The sequence below is a fragment of the Aulonocara stuartgranti genome (assembly GCF_965226115.1).
Source record: "Aulonocara stuartgranti genome assembly, chromosome: 1".
Classification (NCBI taxonomy): Eukaryota; Metazoa; Chordata; class Actinopteri; order Cichliformes; family Cichlidae; genus Aulonocara; species Aulonocara stuartgranti.
This window is the reverse complement of record NC_138939.1, coordinates 35,706,862-35,726,971: the sequence shown is the minus strand read 5'-3', so window position 1 is coordinate 35,726,971 and position 20,110 is coordinate 35,706,862. Positions and strand designations below refer to the sequence as shown.

Below are 20,110 nucleotides of genomic sequence, written 5' to 3'. Positions count from 1 at the left end.
ATATATTGTACAAACAGGAAAAGTATCTTGTTAGAACAATAAACTTTTCACGTTATAACGTGATACACTTGTATTTTTCTTTTGCCTGGGTGGCAGCTCTACGCTTCCATAATTATCAGCACTATATATTTAACTTTAGATTCAACTCTAACCAAAGCTATTGAGGAGTCAGAGCTTGTATGAATCGGTAGTAGTTCACATTTTTTGATACTGAGAGATAAACGAGATGCTTTAGAAAAAATTTAGTTTTCTCTACCACGTATTTATCTTTCAAAAAAATAGATGTATCATCTGCGAAGTGACTTATTTTGAAGTCTTTATTAAAAATTGATATTCCTTGTATGTCTTTAGAATTTTTGATTAATAGTGTTAACAACTGTATATATACCAATATAAAAAGCTTAGGGGAAATAGGACATACTTGCCGAATTCCCTGTTGCACCTTGAATCCATTCCTGGATTCAAGGAAGCTAAAATATTGTTAAGTAATGCGGCTGCTTCACTTAGGCTACAAGCACAGCCATCCCCAACCCCCAGGTCCTGGACCAGTACCGGTCTGTGAGTCGTTTGGTACCAGGTCGCAAGAGTTGAGGCTTGAGTTTGAAATTTATGGTTTTCAGGGTATTTATAGTTTTTTTTTTAATTTTTTATATCGTTTATATTGTTAACTCGGTTTCCCTGGGTCTTTTCCCGTGTGTTATGAATAAATCTTCTTTTTTTGGTAGCGGTACTGGTTTTATTTTATTGTATTTATCCAAGACAACTTAAAGGCCGGTCCGTGAAATTATTGTCGGCCATAAATGATACGTGGCGCAAAAAAGGTTGGGGACCGCTGTATTAGCAGGACGCTGAGTAGACATCCTTGTAGTGTTTTGAAATATATCGCTTTTTCCATCAGTTTCCTTGTCAGGAAACAACTTCCTGTTCAGCGGAAATGCCTCTGGTTTCAGTGGAGTGTGTGAGTACCTTTCAGTAGTGTGTGTGAGAGCGTTTCAGTAGTGTGTGTGAGAGCATTTCAGTTGTGTGTGTGAGAGCTAAAAATTTCAATAGTGTGTGCGAGAGCGTTTCAGTAGTGTGTGAGAGGTAAAATTTCAGTAGTGTGTGTGAGAGCGTTTCAGTAGTGTGTGTGTGAGAGCGTTTCAGTAGTGTGTGTGAGGTAAAATTTCAGTAGTGTGTGTGAGAGCGTTTCAGTAGTGTGTGTGAGAGGTAAAATTTCAGTAGTGTGTGTGAGAGCGTTTCAGTAATAATGTCCCTTACGGCACCTCATACAATAAGACTTTATCATCAGAAGTTCATTACATTATATCTGAGCAATTTAACATCATCATAGGTAAAAAGTGCTGGGTGCAACTGAAGCTGACCCAGACCGATCCACGTGGTACACACCTGCTTCATTGTTAAAAAATGAAGAAGGAACTAGTCCATCTCAGATGAGTTGCAACATCCTCAAACAGAACCAAGGGAATTTTACAAGAAATTTAATTTTTGAAGGAAACACTTATAAAATCTGTAAAGTAATCAAAATTCACTTGCACATAACATATCACATGAAAACTTTGCATTGAACTTTAGCTTTAGTTGTTTTCTGTATTCTGATTGAACAATATGTCAATGCAGGAACAGTACAATCAATGTTCCCTCTAATTTTCCATGTGTCTGAGTGAACACCAGGGCTGGACTGGGACAAAAAATCGGCCCGGGCATTTTGACTAGAGACCGGCCCACCAGAGGAAAAACCATAAAGCCTTTGAATGAAAACAAATGCTGTTGTCACAGTGATGTACACTGTCTTGTTGGTATATATGTATCAGTCTAATACATCATCCTCCCTATTCTGGTATTCTAAACAGTACCCGAAAGTAGACTGCTTGGTCGAGTTAACCTCCTGAACTATCTACAACCCATGGTGAAAACCTGAAATTAAGACTGAGAAGACTAGAGGGGAGACATGATCATTACTGATTACTGATGACAGATTTAGATATATTTTCATAAACCATTCATTTGCCACATCAATAAACAGCATGGCAGGGCAAAACATTTTTTCTAACATGGCAACCTTTAAAAAGCGATAGGAGATAGAAAGACAGGTGAGAAAGAATAAAACTTAATTGACTTTTTGATGGCATTTTACACACAGTACTGGTACAGTATCTAGAAAATGTGGGTAAATACTGGCATCATATCACTTGGCATCATCACTTGGCTACTTCTGAAGAAATTATGATGGGACCCTAAAAAAAATTACTATGTACCATAATGGATTTCTATACATTTTACATTAGATGAAAACGTTTGTTGTAAGATTGTAAGATTGTAAGATTCAGATTATTATTTTTTTAAAGCGAGACATATACGTATATGTAATCTGATTACTTTTTTCAAGTAACGAGTAAAGTAAAGTTTCTTAACAACTTGCCATATCATTTTTTGATTGGTCGACATGGTACTTTTTTCGACCAATAGGAAAGGGTGGGGGTGTTTTTGGTTTTGTTTTTGCTCACAGGCGGAGAGTGCTTTCGAGCGTTTTTTCTTATAGAACGTTTCTTCCCGCAGTAAATATAAACAACGATAGTATTCAGGAAGAAAACCAAACATTGCACATATTTTTTAATCATAACTCTGGTTTAATGTGGCCTATCAACACAATTTAAAAACTGGTATAAAGTCCACACTTTTTCCGTCAATTGTTCCGTCTGTCCTGCTCACATCTCCAATGGTTGTACACGTTGTCATTAACGTGGCTTCACTCCACATCAGCCACGCCGCTTTGCTAGCTAAAACACCGGTGTCGGCACATAAGGACGCTGTCATAGCCTGCCGACGACGTGGATTAGCTGCGTATATACGAATGTGAATCCCATTATTGGCTGGACTATGGGATAAGGTGGCATCGTTCTAATCCCATACGGGAGCAGCCAGTCACTTACTTGTGGTGTAATCTATATTGGTGAATATCATGCGCCACTAGGCGGCAGTACTTACCCTTCTAGACAGGAAGGATGCTATGTGATGGATATAGAGTGAGCTGGAATAAACATGGTGGGATTCCACGTTATCGCCTAAACGAGGAGTTTTATTAAAAGAGCCCAACACAACATGGTGTCAGAAGTGCACTCGCTCTAGGCGGCGAAGAGAGACAGTGGAAAAAATAACCGTCAGCTTGGCGAACGGCTAGTGACGAAAATGACGGAGCAAGCAGCAGCGTTACCGGCGACTCCTGGCCCGGTTACGGCAGCTCCACGAGCGGCTACTTTCACCATCAAGCCACCGGAACCGTTCGACTTCGCAAAGCCCCAAGAATGGGAGAAGTGGATCAGACGTTTAGAGCGTTTCAGAATGGCAAGTAATCTGAATGGTTCAACTGATGCTAACCAAGTGAACACATTAGTATACTGCATGGGAGACGAGGCTGACGACGTGCTAAGGGGACTAGACCTAACAGACGGGCAGCGCCAGCAGTACGATGCGGTCAGAAACGCATTTGACAGACATTTTGTCCCCAGAAAGAATGTGATTTATGAAAGAGCAAAGTTTAATAAGCGAGTACAACAGCCAGCGGAAACAGTTGACTCCTTCATAACAGCTCTATATGCTCTCGCCGAAAACTGTGAATATGGTGAACTCCACGATGAACTTTTGAGGGATAGGCTCGTTGTGGGTCTTAAAGATTCATCACTGTCGGAGAGAATGCAGCTCAACAAAGATTTGACGCTAACCAAAGCTATCACAATGGCGAGACAATCTGAGGAAATAAAAAGACAGCAAACTGACCTCAGAGGCGACAGCAGCACAGGCAAAACAGCCATGGATGCCGTGCATGTCAGAAAGTCACAGCCCAATAAATTCAGAAGCAGAGAGCAAACGCAGTTCAAGCCACGAAAACCACAAATAACAAAACGAGAATAAAACGTGTTTTAAATGTGGAAAAACACAGATGCACCCAGCAGCACAGTGCCCAGCTAAAAATGCAGAATGCCACAACTGCGGGAAACGTGGACACTACGGGAGAGTTTGTAGGTCTACAGCTGTGCATGTGGTGGCAGACTGTGCAGATGGACTCCTCCTAGGTGAACTGGATTCAGGAGAAGACCCGTGGCTTGCTAACATCTGCGTGAGAGGCAAAAGCATGACCTTCAAATTAGACTCGGGGGCAGATGTCACAGCTATCTCAGAAGAGACATTCAAAGACATTAAGCAGCCAAATGAGCATCTGCAAAAAGCTGAAAAGCCACTGTATGGACCAGGAGGTGCAGCACTGACCATGCTTGGGTCCACAAAGGAGGACATTTCCTACAGTGACAGGAGCACTGCAGAGACAATCTATGTAGTCAGAAATCTGCGTGTAGCTCTCTTAAGCAGGACAGCTTCTGTGAGACTGAAATTAATTGCCCGAATGGACAATGTTGACCTTGAGACAGTGAAGAAAGCGTACCCGAAGCTATGGGATGGGCTCGGGCTTGTTCAAAAACCGTACACGATTAAGCTGAAGCCCGACGCTAAACCTTATTCACTGAAAGTGCCCAGGCGTGTTCCGCTCCCACTACTGGGCAAAGTCAAAGCAGAGCTACAGAGGATGGAACAGTTGGAGGGGCCCACAGACTGGTGTTGCGGCATGGTCGTAGCCCCTAAAAAGGACAAAGAGACAGTCCGCATCTGCGTGGACATGACACCTTTAAATGGGTCGGTGTGCCACGAAAGATATATCCTTCCCTCTTGTCGACCAAACACTAGGCATGCTCACAGGGGCGCAGTATTTCTCCAAGCTCGATGCTAACATGGGCTTTTGGCAAATGCCGCTATCCAAAGAATCTGCTCTCCTCACCATGTTTATTACGCCATTTGGTAGGTACCATTTCAACCGTCTGCCATTTGGTATTTCCAGTGCACCAGAGCATTTCCAAAACATGATGGTGACAGAAGTGGCAGCCGGCCTCGCGGGAGTCGTATGCCACATGGACGACATCCTGGTCTGGGGATCTACGAGAGAGGAGCACGACATGAGACTCCACGCTGTCCTCGACCGTGCAGAGAAGGCAGGCGTCACCCTGAACATGTCAAAATGTGAGTTTGGCAGATGAGCGGTGAAATTCTTAGGATTCATTGTGTCATCTGAAGGCATGAGTCCCGACCCTGACAAAACTAGCGCGGTGCAGAAGATGAAAGAGCCAAGCACTGTGAGTGAGCTTAGGAGCTTCTTAGGAATGGTGAACCAGCTGGGGAAATTCATCCCAAACCTTTCTGAGAAAGACAAACCACTGAGAGACTTGCTTTCAACTAAAAACATGTGGTACTGGGGGCATGAGCAACAAAACGCCTTTAACAGTTTAAAACAAGAACTGTCATCTGCACCAGTGCTACAGCTCTACAACTCAAACAAACCCCAGAAGATCTCAGCAGATGCCTCTTCATACGGGTTGGGGGCAGTCTTACTACAGAAAGACAATGATGTGTGGTCACCTGTCGCGTATGCCTCGCGATCATTGACAGCCACAGAGCAGCGCTACGCTCAGCTGGAAAAAGAAGCGCTAGCGCTCACCTGGGCCAGCGAAAGATTCAGTGACTTTATTCTAGGGCTACACTTTGAGCTTGAGACCGACCATAAGCCACTAGTGAGCCTACTCGGAGGACAAGCCCTGGATTTGCTTCCACCACGGATACAGAGATTCCGCATGCGCCTGATGAGGTATTCTTACACTATAAGGCACATTCCAGGCAAAAGCCTCACCACAGCCGACACGCTGTCACGGTTGCCGTTGGCAGGCAACGTGATTCCCAGAGACAATGACCTTATGGAGGACACTGATATCTACGTTGACACAGTGCTGGAGGGCCTTCCTACTAGCAGCAAATACCTTTCAGATCTCCGTGAGCAGCTGCAGTCTGACAGCGTCTGTTCGCAAGTCATGAAGTACTGTGCAGAGGGCTGGCCGGACAGGAACCAGCTGCAGGGAGTGGTGAAGCACTACTGGTCTGAAAGAGCAGTTTTGAGTGTACACAATGGACTACTACTGAGAGGTACAAGGTTGGTCATACCTGCAAACATGCGAAACGCAGTTCTGGACAAAATACACGAGGGACACCAAGGAGTAGTCAAGTGTAGAGAACGTGCGTGACAAGCAGTGTGGTGGCCAGGCCTGAGTAACCAGATCGGTGAACTTGTCCTTAAGTGCAGGCTGTGCATTCAGGAGAGAGTTAATGTGAGGGAACCTCTTATGCCCACACGTTTACCTGAGAGGCCATGGCAGAACTTAGGAGCTGATCTGTTCACACTAAAAGACAAAAACTATCTGTTAGTAGTGGATTACTTCTCGAGATATGTCAAGATTGCTCAACTCAGTCCAACTCGTTCAGCCAATGTGATTGTGCATTTAAAGTCAATATTTGCACGCCATGGAATCCCTGAAGTATTGCTCACCGATAATGGGCCACAATTTGCATGTCAAGAAATGAGAGACTTTGCAAAGGACTACTGTTTTGAGCATGTCACCAGTAGTCCCAGATACCCGCAGAGCAACGGCGAAGCGGAGAGAGGCGTCCAGACCGTCAAGAATCTCCTCAAAAAGGCTAGCGATCCATACAAGGCGTTGCTGGCATACAGAACAACAGCACTGGCAAATGGCTACAGCCCGGCTCAACTTCTCATGGGGCGCAGGCTTCGTACTACCTTGCCAATGCTTCCTGAAACCTTACAGTCCTGTCTGCCTGATTTTCAGCAGGTTAGTTGTTCGGAGAGAGAGAAACGGCTGAGACAAACCGAAAGTTTTAACAAGAGACATAGAACGAGAGAACTGGATAAATTGGTGCCAGGACAACCAGTCTGGATCACGGATGCAAGAGCACAGGGCACAGTGACAGCAGTCCACCCGACTCCACGATCGTACGTCATCAGTGGGCCCCAAGGGACAATTAGAAGAAACCGCAGTCATCTTGTGCCGATCCCGCAAACAGAGGCTCAAACCGAAGCCACACAGATCCAAGCTACTCCTACAGAGAAAGTTTCTGAGCCAAGCGCACCCCATACACCAGGTGTGGTTAGAACCCGGTCTGGTAGGGAGGTGATTAAACCCAAAAGACTTGATCTGTGAAGCTGATTGTTTGAAAACGGAAAAGTGTGTTTCAAATGCTGAGTTGTGGTTTTGAGGGTAGCATGTTGAAAAGAAAAAAATGTGTTTATTCTGTTACAGGTTGAAAAGAAAAAAAGTGTTTATTCTGTTACGGGTGGAAAAGAAAAGAGAAAGTGATTATTCTGTTACAGGAGGATAATAGAAAGTGTTTATGACAATACTGACTTTATGTTTCCTGAAATGTTGGGGTATGCCTGTATTGAAAAAAACTATATGCAGTTATGTTTTGTTTGAAGAACAAAAGAATGTACCAGTCTGACTTCAGTAAGGGGGATGTGGTGTAATCTATATTGGTGAATATCATGCGCCACTAGGCGGCAGTACTTACCCTTCTAGACAGGAAGGATGCTATGTGATGGATATAGAGTGAGCTGGAATAAACATGGTGGGGTTCCACATTATTGCCTAAACGAGGAGTTTTATTAAAAGAGCCCAACACAACATTACTGACTAGCACTGCAAAACAGAATTGTTAAAGTTTTAATTTTAATTTCACTTCAGGTTAGATTTTTTTTTTTGTGCGCAGAGACCATGCCAGCAGTGCGCAATTGCGCACGTGCGCAGCTTAGAGGGAACATTGAGTACAATACATCAAATTTTGTACCGGAGCATAGTAGATGTTACCTTTTCTGTAAGGAGGTTTACACTAGACACCATATGATTATGGAGACCCAGTAAATACCAAAAGAAGTCCTACAGATCACCCTCGGTTTTACAAGTTACCTTGAATGTTGGACTCATGGGACCGTAGCAGTTTAATGACTCTTCGCCTTCACTGCTGTTGCAGAGAGAAATGGCAGAGCTTCTGTTTTCCAGCTCGCTCCACTGGTCTCTGCTGTCTGTCAGTCGCTAGGAAAAAAAAAAGAAAAACAGAACATTTGTATTTGATAGACAGATGTGCAGTAAAAGTACTTTCTGTCCTTAATTTGTGTACACTGAAGGCAAGGTAAATATATGCCTCAAAGCAGTATAAAGCACATATTTGCATTGTTTCTTTTCGAGTTTAAGATGATTTAAATTAATAAGCTTTCTTATTTCTTTAAGGCACATTAGTATCCACTTCACCCTTGGGTGGGGAAAAGTAAAATAAAACCAGATGTTGCTAGTTTTGGTATCGCAGCCTTTGTACATTATGGCAGAAAATTTTCCTAAGAGGATCAAGGTTTGTTTCCATAAAGCACAAACCACAATTGTAACAAATAACTACCCCCCATCAAAGACACAATGACAGCATCTTAAACAATAACACTCCAGACATAAGCTGTCGTAGGATTAATGGTACAACAATATACCTCTCTGAAAGTGTAGCTGGCGTTTGGTACTTTTAGAGTGCACCCCTTTCAAATGTTGGCGGGGCTGGGTGTTGATGCATAATTTTGACACTTTTCCCCAATATCGCCCAATTTTAAAGTGTGAAACTTTTAAAACTTGTTTTCACTGTTCGCTCAAACTGCATTAGTTGGTGGCAAAAGCCTAATGAATACCTAGCCCACTGCTGGTGATAAAAACTGGAATTTCCACAGCGCCTTACATCATTGGTGCTTCATTTTGACACCCTCTAAGCCAAAGCAGCATTCTTTCACTTTATTGCTTCAGATCTGGAGCCAAATTCTATGAAATTGGAGTTGTTTAAAAAGCTTGCGTGTACTTCATGAAACACTTTTTATGAAACACTAGGGGAAACAGGACATTTTTCTGGAGCTATGTCAGTAAAGTACTGACATAGCTGCTTTGTAGATGTCTGAATAACAAAATGAAATGCCTAAATCCCAACTTCTTAACATGTGAAACTGTTGGACACATTTGACAAATTGTGTGAGAGATTGAATCATGGAGGCAAAACTGAAGTTAGTTTGTCCTTGATGTTATTATCTCATGAAGATTTCATGAGATTCATTGTTTTTATGTGCACACGATGGATTATAAATGACATAGCCAAATATAAAATTTCAAAATTGTTTCCAGAAGAGTGTAATTCTAGTTGATTTGGAACCTGTGTGCTTGCTGCATGACATCTATGTCAACAGTGTTTTATTGAAAATGGATCTTCAGTCTGCCTTTATTGATAGACTCACAAACCTCCTGACATTTTCTGAGGTAGCATTTTGCAAATCTTACATGAAAGTATGATCTTATTCTCAAGATTGCTCTACATTGATCTTATTGTGCAAAAAGGACAGTTACCTAAGTAAATTTAAATATATATATTTTAAATATATTTTATATGTAATATATAATAAATATATTTTTAATTAATTCTCTCTATATATAATATATATACATGTGTGTGTGTGTGTGTGTGTGTGTGTGTGTGTGTGTGTGTGTGTGTGTGTGTGTAAATCCATAGATTTCCTTACAATCTGTACAAAGCAAACCTTGTTTTGCAGTGTTCTTTCTTCTTCATTGTCCTCCCTCGCCTCATTCTTGTCATCCCTGTGTCGCCACACCCTTATGTGGTGGAGGTCTTCCTTCACTTCATGTGTGAAGTCCACCTCTTCCTCCTGTTCATCATCTCTTGGAGTCTGTCTGCTTTCTGTCGGCCTCCTCTCTTTCTGCAGAGTTGGCTGCACCTCTTCTTCTTCTCTCTCCTGCTCATGCTTGTTATTCTCATTCTTCTCCTCCTGTTCCTTTTGCACCTCCACCTCCCCCTTCACCCTGCAGGCTTCTTCACTGTGGAAAAGATAATTACATTGAACTGACCAAAATGTTGTGATCCAGACACATTACCACAAGTAAAAACCTTGGGGAAAACAACAAAGAAAAAAACTCTACATAACCTACACAAATGACTGGATTTCAAAATGTAAAATCACTTAAGTACTGTACTTGAGCAAAATGAGCAGGGTGTAGTAGAGGCTGACAGTCATACTGTATGATTTCACCTCACATGATATCATCTTTCCCTAACGTTTTCTTAAAAATATAGCAATTATGTTACATTTTACAACTGCAGGAAAAAAGAAAAGAAAATGTTGAAGAAAAGTAAAAAAAACATATTACTTTTCCTAAAACATCTGCCTGGCTTCCTACAGAAACTACGCAACACTTTTTTAAAGCAGGCATTTGCAAAATATCACCACCAAAATATAATTTTGTATTATTGCAACAAGATAACCCACAATTTTCATGACTGTGACTTATTTATTTTCCTATATTTTCATCAAATAAAGTTTTATTTCATTCCTTTTGTTAAGCAAGCTCACTTCTAATTCTTTTTTCATTATTATTATTTAATTATTTTGTCAACCCAAATACAATATAGCAACATGCTATGTTATATTTTATTTGTAGCTTTTTGTGTTTAAGAATTAGAGAAGATGAGTAATGCTGTGTGTCTATTACCTAGATTGGGCACAGCAAGACATTAAAAAAAAAGAACAAGGAAAAAAAAACTAACAGTGAGTAGGGAGCATATCGTGGTTTCATTGTTCCTGCTGCCAAATACGATGTCATATCTGCTGGCCGGCAGGTTGTGTGCTGCAACCTTGTGTCGTGTGCCAAGAAGACCGATGAGCTGTAAGATGTCCTGACTTCCTTTTTGTCATTCGAGGTCTATAAGAAGTCAAATGCAGAGAAGGGAACACAACATCTTTAATAAATTAATGCTATATACCAAGAGTGTGCAAAAGATGTTTACATCAGACCATGCATTTTTTCTTAGCATTGCAATAATTATTTATTAGAATTATTTACTGTTTCCCCACATAAACCCCTAGGTTACAAGTTATGATTAAAAATCACTACAGGTAATAATAAACATACTTAAATTCCTCCTGTGCTTGCAGAGCAATTTCCCTAACAATCATTATGTAGAGCATTATTAGTGTAAATGATTGGGCAACCAAAGTGCAGATTTGGGAACCATAACAGAGTGTAGATATGAATGTCATGGTAATTTGAGCTTTTAATGATTTCCTTGAACTTTTTCCACTTTGCAAAGCATTTAAGCATTTAATGACTTCACTAAACAAGAATTGGTGCACAAGTTCTACAAAGGGTCAAAGGTATACAGACGAGATCAAATAATTATATACCCCCACTATTTTTTGGTTAAATCTCCCTCAATAACTCACATCTTGCCGGGGTGGTTTTAGAAGTCATTAGATCCAAGTGGTTGTCATACTTCTTGCTATATATTTGTCTCAATATTTAAACTCTACCAGGGCCTGGCAGAACTGGTAGAGCTCATTTAAAATTGTTGATTTCTTGGCACTGATCTGGCTTTTAAAACAAACTTTCAATATGGTTGAGCTCAGAGCTTTGAGTGGGCAATTTCAGCAGCTTAATGTAACCCAGTTCCTAAAATCATCTCAAACAAAAGAGAAGAAAAAGCAAAACATTTAATGTTCATTGTTTCTGTTCTTACTGTCCTTGTTTAATGAAAGTGAAACGAGATCAAAATATTTATTTAAACATACACTCAACAAAAATATAAACGCAACACCTTTGTTACTGCTCCCATTCCCCATGGGATGGACGTAGAGACCTAAAATTCATTCCAGATACACAATATAACCATCCCTCCCAAACAGTGGTCACAAATCAGTCCAAATGTGTGGTAGTGGGCACATCTGCTATATTGAGATAATCCATCCCACCTCACAGGTGTGCCACATCAGAATGCTGATCTGACATCATGAGTAGTGCACAGGTGTACCTCAGACTGCCCACAACAAAAGGCCACCCTGGAATGTGCAGTTTTTTGCGCTATTGGGGGTCTGGGGACCCAGAACCGGTCAGTATCTGGTGTGACCACCATTTGCCTCATGCAGTGCAACACATCGTCGCATGGAGTCTATCAGATTGTCAATTGTGGCCTGTGGAATGTTGGTCCACTCCACTTCAATGGCTGTGCGAGGTTGTTGGATATTCGTGGGAACTGGTACACGCTGTCGTATACGCCGGTCAAGCACATCCCGAACATGCTCAATGGGTGACATGTCCGGTGAGTATGCTGGCCATGCAAGAACTGGGACATTCTCAGCTGCCATCTGCCCTGAACAATGTGAACCATGATTCATCCGTGAAGCGCACACCTCTCCAACGTGCCAGACGCCTGGGTCCTGGGCTGGTGTGGTTACACGAGGTCTGCGGTTGTTAGGCCGGTTGGATGTGCTGCCATATTCTCTGAAACGCCTGTGGAGACGGCTTATGGTTGAGAAATGAACATTCAATGCACGGGCGACAGATCTGGTTGACATTCCTGCTGTCAGCATGCCAATTGCACGCTCCCTCATTGCTTGTGGCATCTGTGGCATTTTGCTGTGAGACAAAACTGCACATTCCAGGGTGGCCTTTTGTTGTGGGCAGTCTGAGGTACACCTGTGCACTACTCATGATGTCAGATCAACATCCTGATGTGGCACACCTGTGAGGTGGGATGGATTATCTCAATATAGCAGATGTGCCCACTACCACACATTTGGACTGATTTGTGACCACTGTTTGGGAGGGATGGTTATATTGTGTATCTGGAATGAATTTTAGGTCTCTATGTCCATCCCATGGGGAATGGGAGCAGTAACAAAGGTGTTGCGTTTATATTTTTGTTGAGTGTAGATGGGATGCAGATTATATATGATATGCTCTGGTCAAACAAGGGTTAAGTTTTCTCAGAGGGTTGATGAGCTCTGATGAGAGCCTATTGTTTTACTCCACTCCTCGCATGTCAGCCAATCGGTGAAGCTCTAGGCAGCTCTTGTCCCTCCTTAGTACCAGCTCCCAAGTTTTCACTCTCTTGATCGTAAAGCCGAACAGAGCAGGCGGACTAAAACTTTGTTATCGGGCAGAGCGAAACCGGAAGGTTTACTGAGCTGTGGCTTCACGTAAACGCTGAGCATCCACTCGACGGCGATCAGGTTTTTATATGGGACGAATCCAAAGACCAGGTCAGCGATTCCAGAACCCAGAGTGTTCCACTGTTCACTGAATGGCGAGCCAACCCAAGATCCTAGGAGACGATATACATATACATGCACACTCATTTGCACATTGATGGACTACAATCCTCTACTGTACAAGTACTACGGTAGGACAGACAATCACACACACACTCCTTGTCGGACGAATTCTATTGGAATACACCCGTTTGTCATGGGCCCCACCGGTACCATTTGGACTTAAAAAAAGACTAATTCTTTTACTTGTGCACAATTTTATTTTATTCTATTTTTTTTGCTACTTTGGGGGAAATTTTTATACTTGACATTCTGTTAAAACCTGTTGAAATACTGTGTTGTTTACAAATTTATTTTACAAGGCTTAACATCACTAAAGTACTTTTGAAGCCACACAACTGTGTTTGTCTGGTTTCTCTGCCATTCGTGTACCAGAGCTCTAAGAGTCGTTCTTAATCTTCTGATGCTAGCCCAAATTACTTATTACCTTGGTAATTATCCATTGGTACTTTATATAACTCCACGTGCTACAAAAGTGGCGAGCCAGCCAGGAGCTCTTTGGTGCATGAATATCAGCAGTGAAACCTCCTTAAAGTGTGTATTTTCATTTAAACATCTTTTGCTATTGCCACAAGATGGATTTTGTATTGAGCTCAGGTATCAAAGTCCCCAATGCAGTAATTGTTAGTGGTATACTCAATTCATCGGATGATGAAGAGGTTCTTGACTTTTTGAAGCAGTATGGTACCTTTAGAGCCGTCCCAGTTGTAGACTCCAAACTCCGAATTTTTCAAAAATCTGATCGTTGAGTACCGAAGTGGTAACTCCATTGATGCCTTAACTGATCTTTTGCCATGAAGTTGAAGGGAAGCCCGGTGTAAAATACCATGTAAGAGCTCTCTCCAGCGTTTACACTGCCACCGGACGTTTACACCGGACGTTAGATCGTTCAGCGGTTTCTCAATACTTGAGTAGCCTTTAGGAACTGGGTTACACCCTCCCCTGGGTTACACCCTCCCCTCTTGAATTCATGCAAGTCCCTTTGCATGCCTACTGCGAACTGCATCATCTAAGAACAATAATTCCACTTTAGCATTTAAAGATTCAATGAAAGCTGTGGTTAAGCCCTGAAATAATGATTTGACCACAGTGACAAGGGGATTTCCCAATTCACCTTTTTGGTGGCTGGCAACTTCTTTCAGATCGTCGGACAGGAATTTCTTTGCTTGTTTGTTCATCTCTCTCCTTGTTTACTGTTTCTCTGTCAAATATCAAGTCCCCTCCTTCCTCATCACTCCCTAACATGTCTGGGGGAAGTAGGATTTGTTCATCCCTCATGTCAGGGCAATCCGTAGAAGGTAAGTCTTTTTCCTTTTCAGATTCATCATTTCCAGGTAAGTCTCTTTCCGTTTCAGGTAAGTCTTCTTCATATGAGGCTTCTCTATAACTTGTGATCTGATTGTCATAAGGTTGGTTGTGGTCAGCATGACTGGCTGGAACAACATCGGATATGGTGTCTGCACAAGCTGGAGTATTACCAGCCAACTTGTCTTGATCTGCAGTCACATTATCTTGACCAAGACTTGATTTATGAGTCAGCAGAACATCTCGCTTGACAATGTACGCCGAGTCATTTGGCACTGATCTATCTGCAAACCAGTGGATTGAAACAGTATCATCCTCGTCCGAGGGGTGATCTGCTCTTTCATTGTCTTTGTGAGTGGTCTGTTGCGTTCTGGGCCTTTTCTTTGGTTTTGGTTCTTCAGGTTTCACTTCCTTGGCTGCAGAGAGGAACCCACAAGGGAGTAAGAGGTCTCTGTGTAGGGTGCGTAAGGGGCCATCCCCGCCCTCTGGTATAACGGTGTAGACGGGGAGGTCTCCAGCTCGTTTCACCACCACGTAGACGGTCTGCTCACATTTATCGGCGAGTTTGTGCTTCCCTCGAATGCATATGTTCCTGACAAGGCTGGACTGGGACAAAAAATCGGCCCGGGCATTTTGACTAGAGACCGGCCCACCAGGATAAAGATTGAAAATGTGACGTCATTCAGGGGTAAAACCGCAAAGGATTCTGGGAACTTGTGGCAAGAGGTACTAGCGCACACAGGCTTTCAATTGAGCTCAGTTACACAGCGATAATAAGAAACCCAAAAAATGGCAAGAAGCTGTTGTATTATTAACTGCAATAGCCGGTCGCATGACAGCCACGGGAAGCCGACGGGTAAAGAGATCGTTTTTTTTTTTTATCGGATTACGTCCTTGAAGAGAAATTTTTTTAAGCCATGTTTCCGAAGTAAGAGCCGACGGATGGTCTGGATATGCCAAATATAATGTCTCAGAACACTCCAGCTCACATGTTAGTCTGCTCCAAGCATTCCCACAAAGGTCAGAGTTTTGTAGTAGTTAATACGTCATTTTTCTTAACATAATTGGTGATATAGGTTACAAGCAAGTCTGGCGCTGAACAGAAATTGTCGCGCTATGCTCCTTTATTTATTGTGCATAAATAGTGAATTGTCCTGACACAATATTGCGTTTCGCTTCTGTTGTTACCATGGTACATTGACAAAAACATATACTTTTATTCACAGGATAAAACAGTTGTTTTGTATCACTAATTGTCCAGTACGATTACAGCATACAATATTATTGTCACTGCTACATTTCTGTAATGCTACCAGAAATTATTTCCACTGCTAATTAATTACGGTTGAGCTCAAAGGTTATATTAATAAACGGTTAACGAATGTGTATTTATGACGACGATTTGTGAGACTGGTAAACTTACCTTTGTTCGTATGATGGTCTTTCGTTCTACACGGTGCATTTCAAGGTCCTGCACCCATCCGTCGGTAAACTGTACCTGGGCTTGTTGCAGTGACCTGAAGTTACTAAACTTCATGAGTGTATGCACTCACTCCAAGAAAAACAAGAAGGTATTGAAACCGGAGAATGAATGTTTTGCGGTGCTGCAAATGCTTGCATTTGATGCGGTACTTGGATTGTTTTGCCACGAGTTCCTGGCATGCAATGTGCGAAAATCACGTGATTGCTAAACAAGGGGGCGGGTGCATCCGGCCTCCTCGGCTGTAATTGGTCCAGCCCAGAGTCGATCATGACCAATTGGCCAATCCAACACCTTTCATTATATATACCCTGAAAAAAAACAAAAAATCCATCGGCCCATAAAAACAAAAAATCGCCAGCGGCCCACTGGGCAAATGCCCGGTATGCCCGATGGCCAGTCCAGCTATGATTCCTGACCAGCACTCGGTCCCCAATTTCCAAGGTAGATGTGGTCACATGTTTGTCAAATCTGGTTTTGTTCATTTCGGCTACCTTTGCAGCACTCCGTGTAGCTATTTTATAGCTCTCCTCGAGATGGAATTTGAGGTCCTTAACATATTGGAAGTGTGACTTTTTTCATTGTTCTCTCACAGGTAAACCAAATGCTAAGTCGACAGGCAACCGTGGCTGACGCCCAAACATCAGCTCATACGGTGTGAATCCAGTCACCTCGTTCTTGGTATGCATGAACTAAAGGCTTTACAAAATCCTTCCAACGTGACTTGTCTTTGTTCTCCAGAGTTCCAAGCATACTTAAGAGTGTTCGGTTAAAACGCTCCACCGGGTTGCCCCTGGGGTGGTACGGCGTAGTCCGAATCTTCTGTACGCCTATTACTTCACACAGCCCCTTGATCAGCTGAGACTCAAAATCAGGCCCTTGATCGCTGTATAATTTTTCAGGAATGCCATAGTGTACTATGAAATGGTCCCACAGACACTTTGCGACAGTCTGAGCTTTTTGGTTCGATGTTGGGATAGCGACTGCATATTTAGTAAAATGATCTGTGATGACAAGAACATCTTTCACATTACTGCTGTCTGGTTCAATGGATAGGAAATCCATGCAGACTAACTCAAGGGGTCTTGATATTCACCAAAGGTGCAGCCTTCTCAGGTAACGTTTTCCTGCGCACACACCTGTGGTAGGTCTTTATCTTTTTCTCCACATCTGAGGACATTCTCGGCCAATAGAACCTTGCTCTGACCAGATCGAGTGTGCACTCTATTCCCATATGACCCATGTTGTCATGTAGGCTTGTCAACACAGACTCTCGCAGGTCTTCAGGTAAGACCAACTGATAATGTTTACTACCACCTTCATGGCGTGTTCTGTAGAGAATGTCATTGCACAGCTCGAACCTGTTCAACTCTCTCAGCAATAGGACTACGTCTGGAAGTTCTTTCCTCAATGTGGGAGGGGGTTTCTTCCCACTCTCCATCTGGGTGATAATATGTCTGATGCACCGATCAGATCTCTGGCTGTCTCTGAGATCTGCCTGTGAGAGTTTGGGAATGACTTATAGGCCTCCCAACGTCTCTTCGTGCTCAAAACTGTCAGGTACAGCATCTTCAGAAATGGCAAGACTTTTGACAAGGGATATACCTGCATCATCACCCAAAGCTTCAGAGGTGGTTGAATGATAAACAAACTGTTTCTCACAGATAGCATGAACAACATCCTGATGGACTGAGTCAATATTGTCTGGATCTGACAGATGTTATTTTGCGAACTCTCTTTTTGAGATGTAAGGTCATCAGGTAGCTTGCCATGAGGACGACGCGAGAGTCCATCGGCATCTCCATTTTGTTTTCCAGAACGATACTGGAGTCTGAAATTGAATGTAGAGAGGGCCGCCAACCACCTGTAGCTGGTTGCATCGAGTTTTGCTGAGGTGAGGATGTAGGTCAGAGGGTTTGAAACTGTGACAACGGTGAACTGATTGCCATAGAGGTAGTCACTCAGCTTCTCTGTTACAGCCCACTTTAAAGTCAAAAACTCGAGCTTATGTGCTGGATAGCGGGACTCACTACACGATGAACCTCAACTCGCGTAGGCGATAACCCGCAGCTGTCCCTCCTGCTCCTGGTATAAGGCTGCTCCAAGGCCCCTAGTGCTCGCATCTGTATGAAGGATGTAAGGCAGCTTTGGGTCAGCAAAGGCCAGGACTGGAGGCGATGTTAGCTTGTCAATGATAGCCTCAAATGCTTTCTGGCATGCAGGGGTCCACTGTCCGTAAAACGGCTCCTTTGGATCATGATACTGATTACTCCTCCCTTTTGATTTGCAATGCTTCCTCAGTGGTGGATAACCGGACACTTTGGGAAGGTCTGGGTTAGCCGATGATGAGCCGGAACCATGGAGGAGCGCTAATGGACTTCAGCTTGGGTTGAAGCCCTCCAGCGCTTCCCAGGAAGATGATGACATGCTGGACATCGGCCTGGACATCCATGGTTTGTCGGAGGATGAGCAGGAGAGCTCATTGTCTGCCCAGTGTGCCGCTACTGCTGCACCGGTTGGCCACGATGACGCCTCTCTTTTTTCCCTTTTTCACCGTGCTGCTGAGAAGCTGCAGACCGATTTTTCCTCCGAACGGAGCCCGCAATGGCCAAAATCCCTCAGGCCGGCACTGTGCCATGAGCTCCGTCACTATGCTCCAGACATGCCAGGCGATGTGCCTGGCGGAGCTCGGATCTCTGGTTCCTGATGACAGCCCGCTGGCACCTTTTCTTAACAAGGTCAGAGTCGCCACGGATTACATCCTCCGTGCATCCTGCTGTGCAGCGCTCTCCCTGGGCTTCAACAGTAGTGGCACAGAGGTGTGGCTGACCCTCTCTGACGTCCTGGATATGGACAGGGTTTTATATCTGTGTCTGCGGCTGGGTTATTCGGACATTTAAGCTCTGCGCGACATCATCCCCTGACGTCAGGCGAGGCCCAAGCCTGCAGCTACCCCTCACAGGCCCGCCACTCCTTTGCCGACTGGCAAGAGACCAGCACCTACTGCCGCAGTGGGTGTGCTGCCAGCAGGAGCACATCCTCCAGTCCGAGCTCCACGCCAATCGGTCTGGAGCCCCCGGTGGAACCCAACGCCCAGAAGGAAGAAGCCTCAGCCCTCCTAGCTGTGGTTCCGAGTGGAGAAGGGGTCCAGCAGCAGGAAGACGCTACTTTAACCCCTCTGTTGCCGCCCAAAAGGTGCCACTTAAGTTCTCTCCAAGCACAAACCCCCTGCACACAAAATGCCTCAGGTTGTAACTCCCTGTTCAGGTGTGTTAAATGTTCAGGTGACCACATTAAGTGTCGCCGCTGTTTTTCATTGTTGTACCAATGGCCAGACATGCTCCTGTATGCATTTCCCCCCAGTGGAAATGATATCTCCAGGTCTAGAGACAGTGTGTCGGCAGTCTCTCTCTCTGATTCTAGTGGCCCCTTGGTGTCCACAAGGTCATGGTATGAAGAGATAATCAGCCTGCTAGCAGCAGCGAGTCCTTGGCAGATTCCAATCCGCAGGGACCTCCTCGCTCAGGCAGGAGGAGAAGTGGTTCATCCACGCCTGTGGCGTGATCTGTGCACCTTCATGCTTACCTCCTGAGAGGTCAAACTTGATTGCTAAGGTTCTGCCACCTAGTAGCAACAATTCAGAGCGCTAGGGCCCCATCTACTAGAGGCTTGTATGCTTACAAATGGCGAGCCTTCGAGCAATGGTGCCAGGACCGCCACACTCTCCCATTTCAGTGCTCTATCCTTCCTGTTGTGTTCAGGTCAAATTTGACCGATTTACAGCTTAAAGCACTCATAAATATTGTGTTTTACATCCGATTGCCTCAAGGCCTTATGCATCCTCCACACCATGCACTAGAACATTTCACAGTGATTATCGCCTCTTTTGTTGAATTTTGAGTGTTTGATTACATCTGTGGTGTTCCCGGTCAAAGGTGATCGCCATAGGAAATGAATGGGAATCCCACTGAATAGTCCACTGAACGACCCATTGAGTGGGCCACTGAACGACACCCACTGAACAACACCACAGAATGGGTCTCTAAACAACCCATTGAATGGGCTGCTGAACGACACCCATTGAATGACCCACTGAATTGGCCACTGAACAGGTGGGTGGAGCGCCTACCAGTTATGTTATGACTGAGAACCTTCACAGACATACCAGCTATGTACAATGCAGGCCCTGAGGTGACAGTTGATGAGCACCTGGTACCTTTCAGAGGTTGCTGTTTCTTCAA

At 43.7% G+C, this 20,110-nt stretch overlaps 1 protein-coding gene across 2 annotated transcripts in view; it reads right to left on the bottom strand.

The window, feature by feature from the left end:
• lsp1b (lymphocyte specific protein 1 b) overlaps positions 1–20,110 on the bottom strand; it is a 59,220-nt gene that overhangs the window by 26,237 nt on the left and 12,873 nt on the right. For both annotated transcript variants that reach the window (XM_082536664.1, XM_082536663.1), the window contains exons 4-6: positions 10,525–10,679; positions 9,503–9,797; positions 7,851–7,976 (exon numbers count right to left, since the gene is read on the bottom strand). In XM_082536664.1, the coding sequence (XP_082392790.1) occupies positions 7,851–7,976; positions 9,503–9,797; positions 10,525–10,679 (576 nt within the window). The remainder of the gene's footprint in view (positions 1–7,850; positions 7,977–9,502; positions 9,798–10,524; positions 10,680–20,110) is intronic.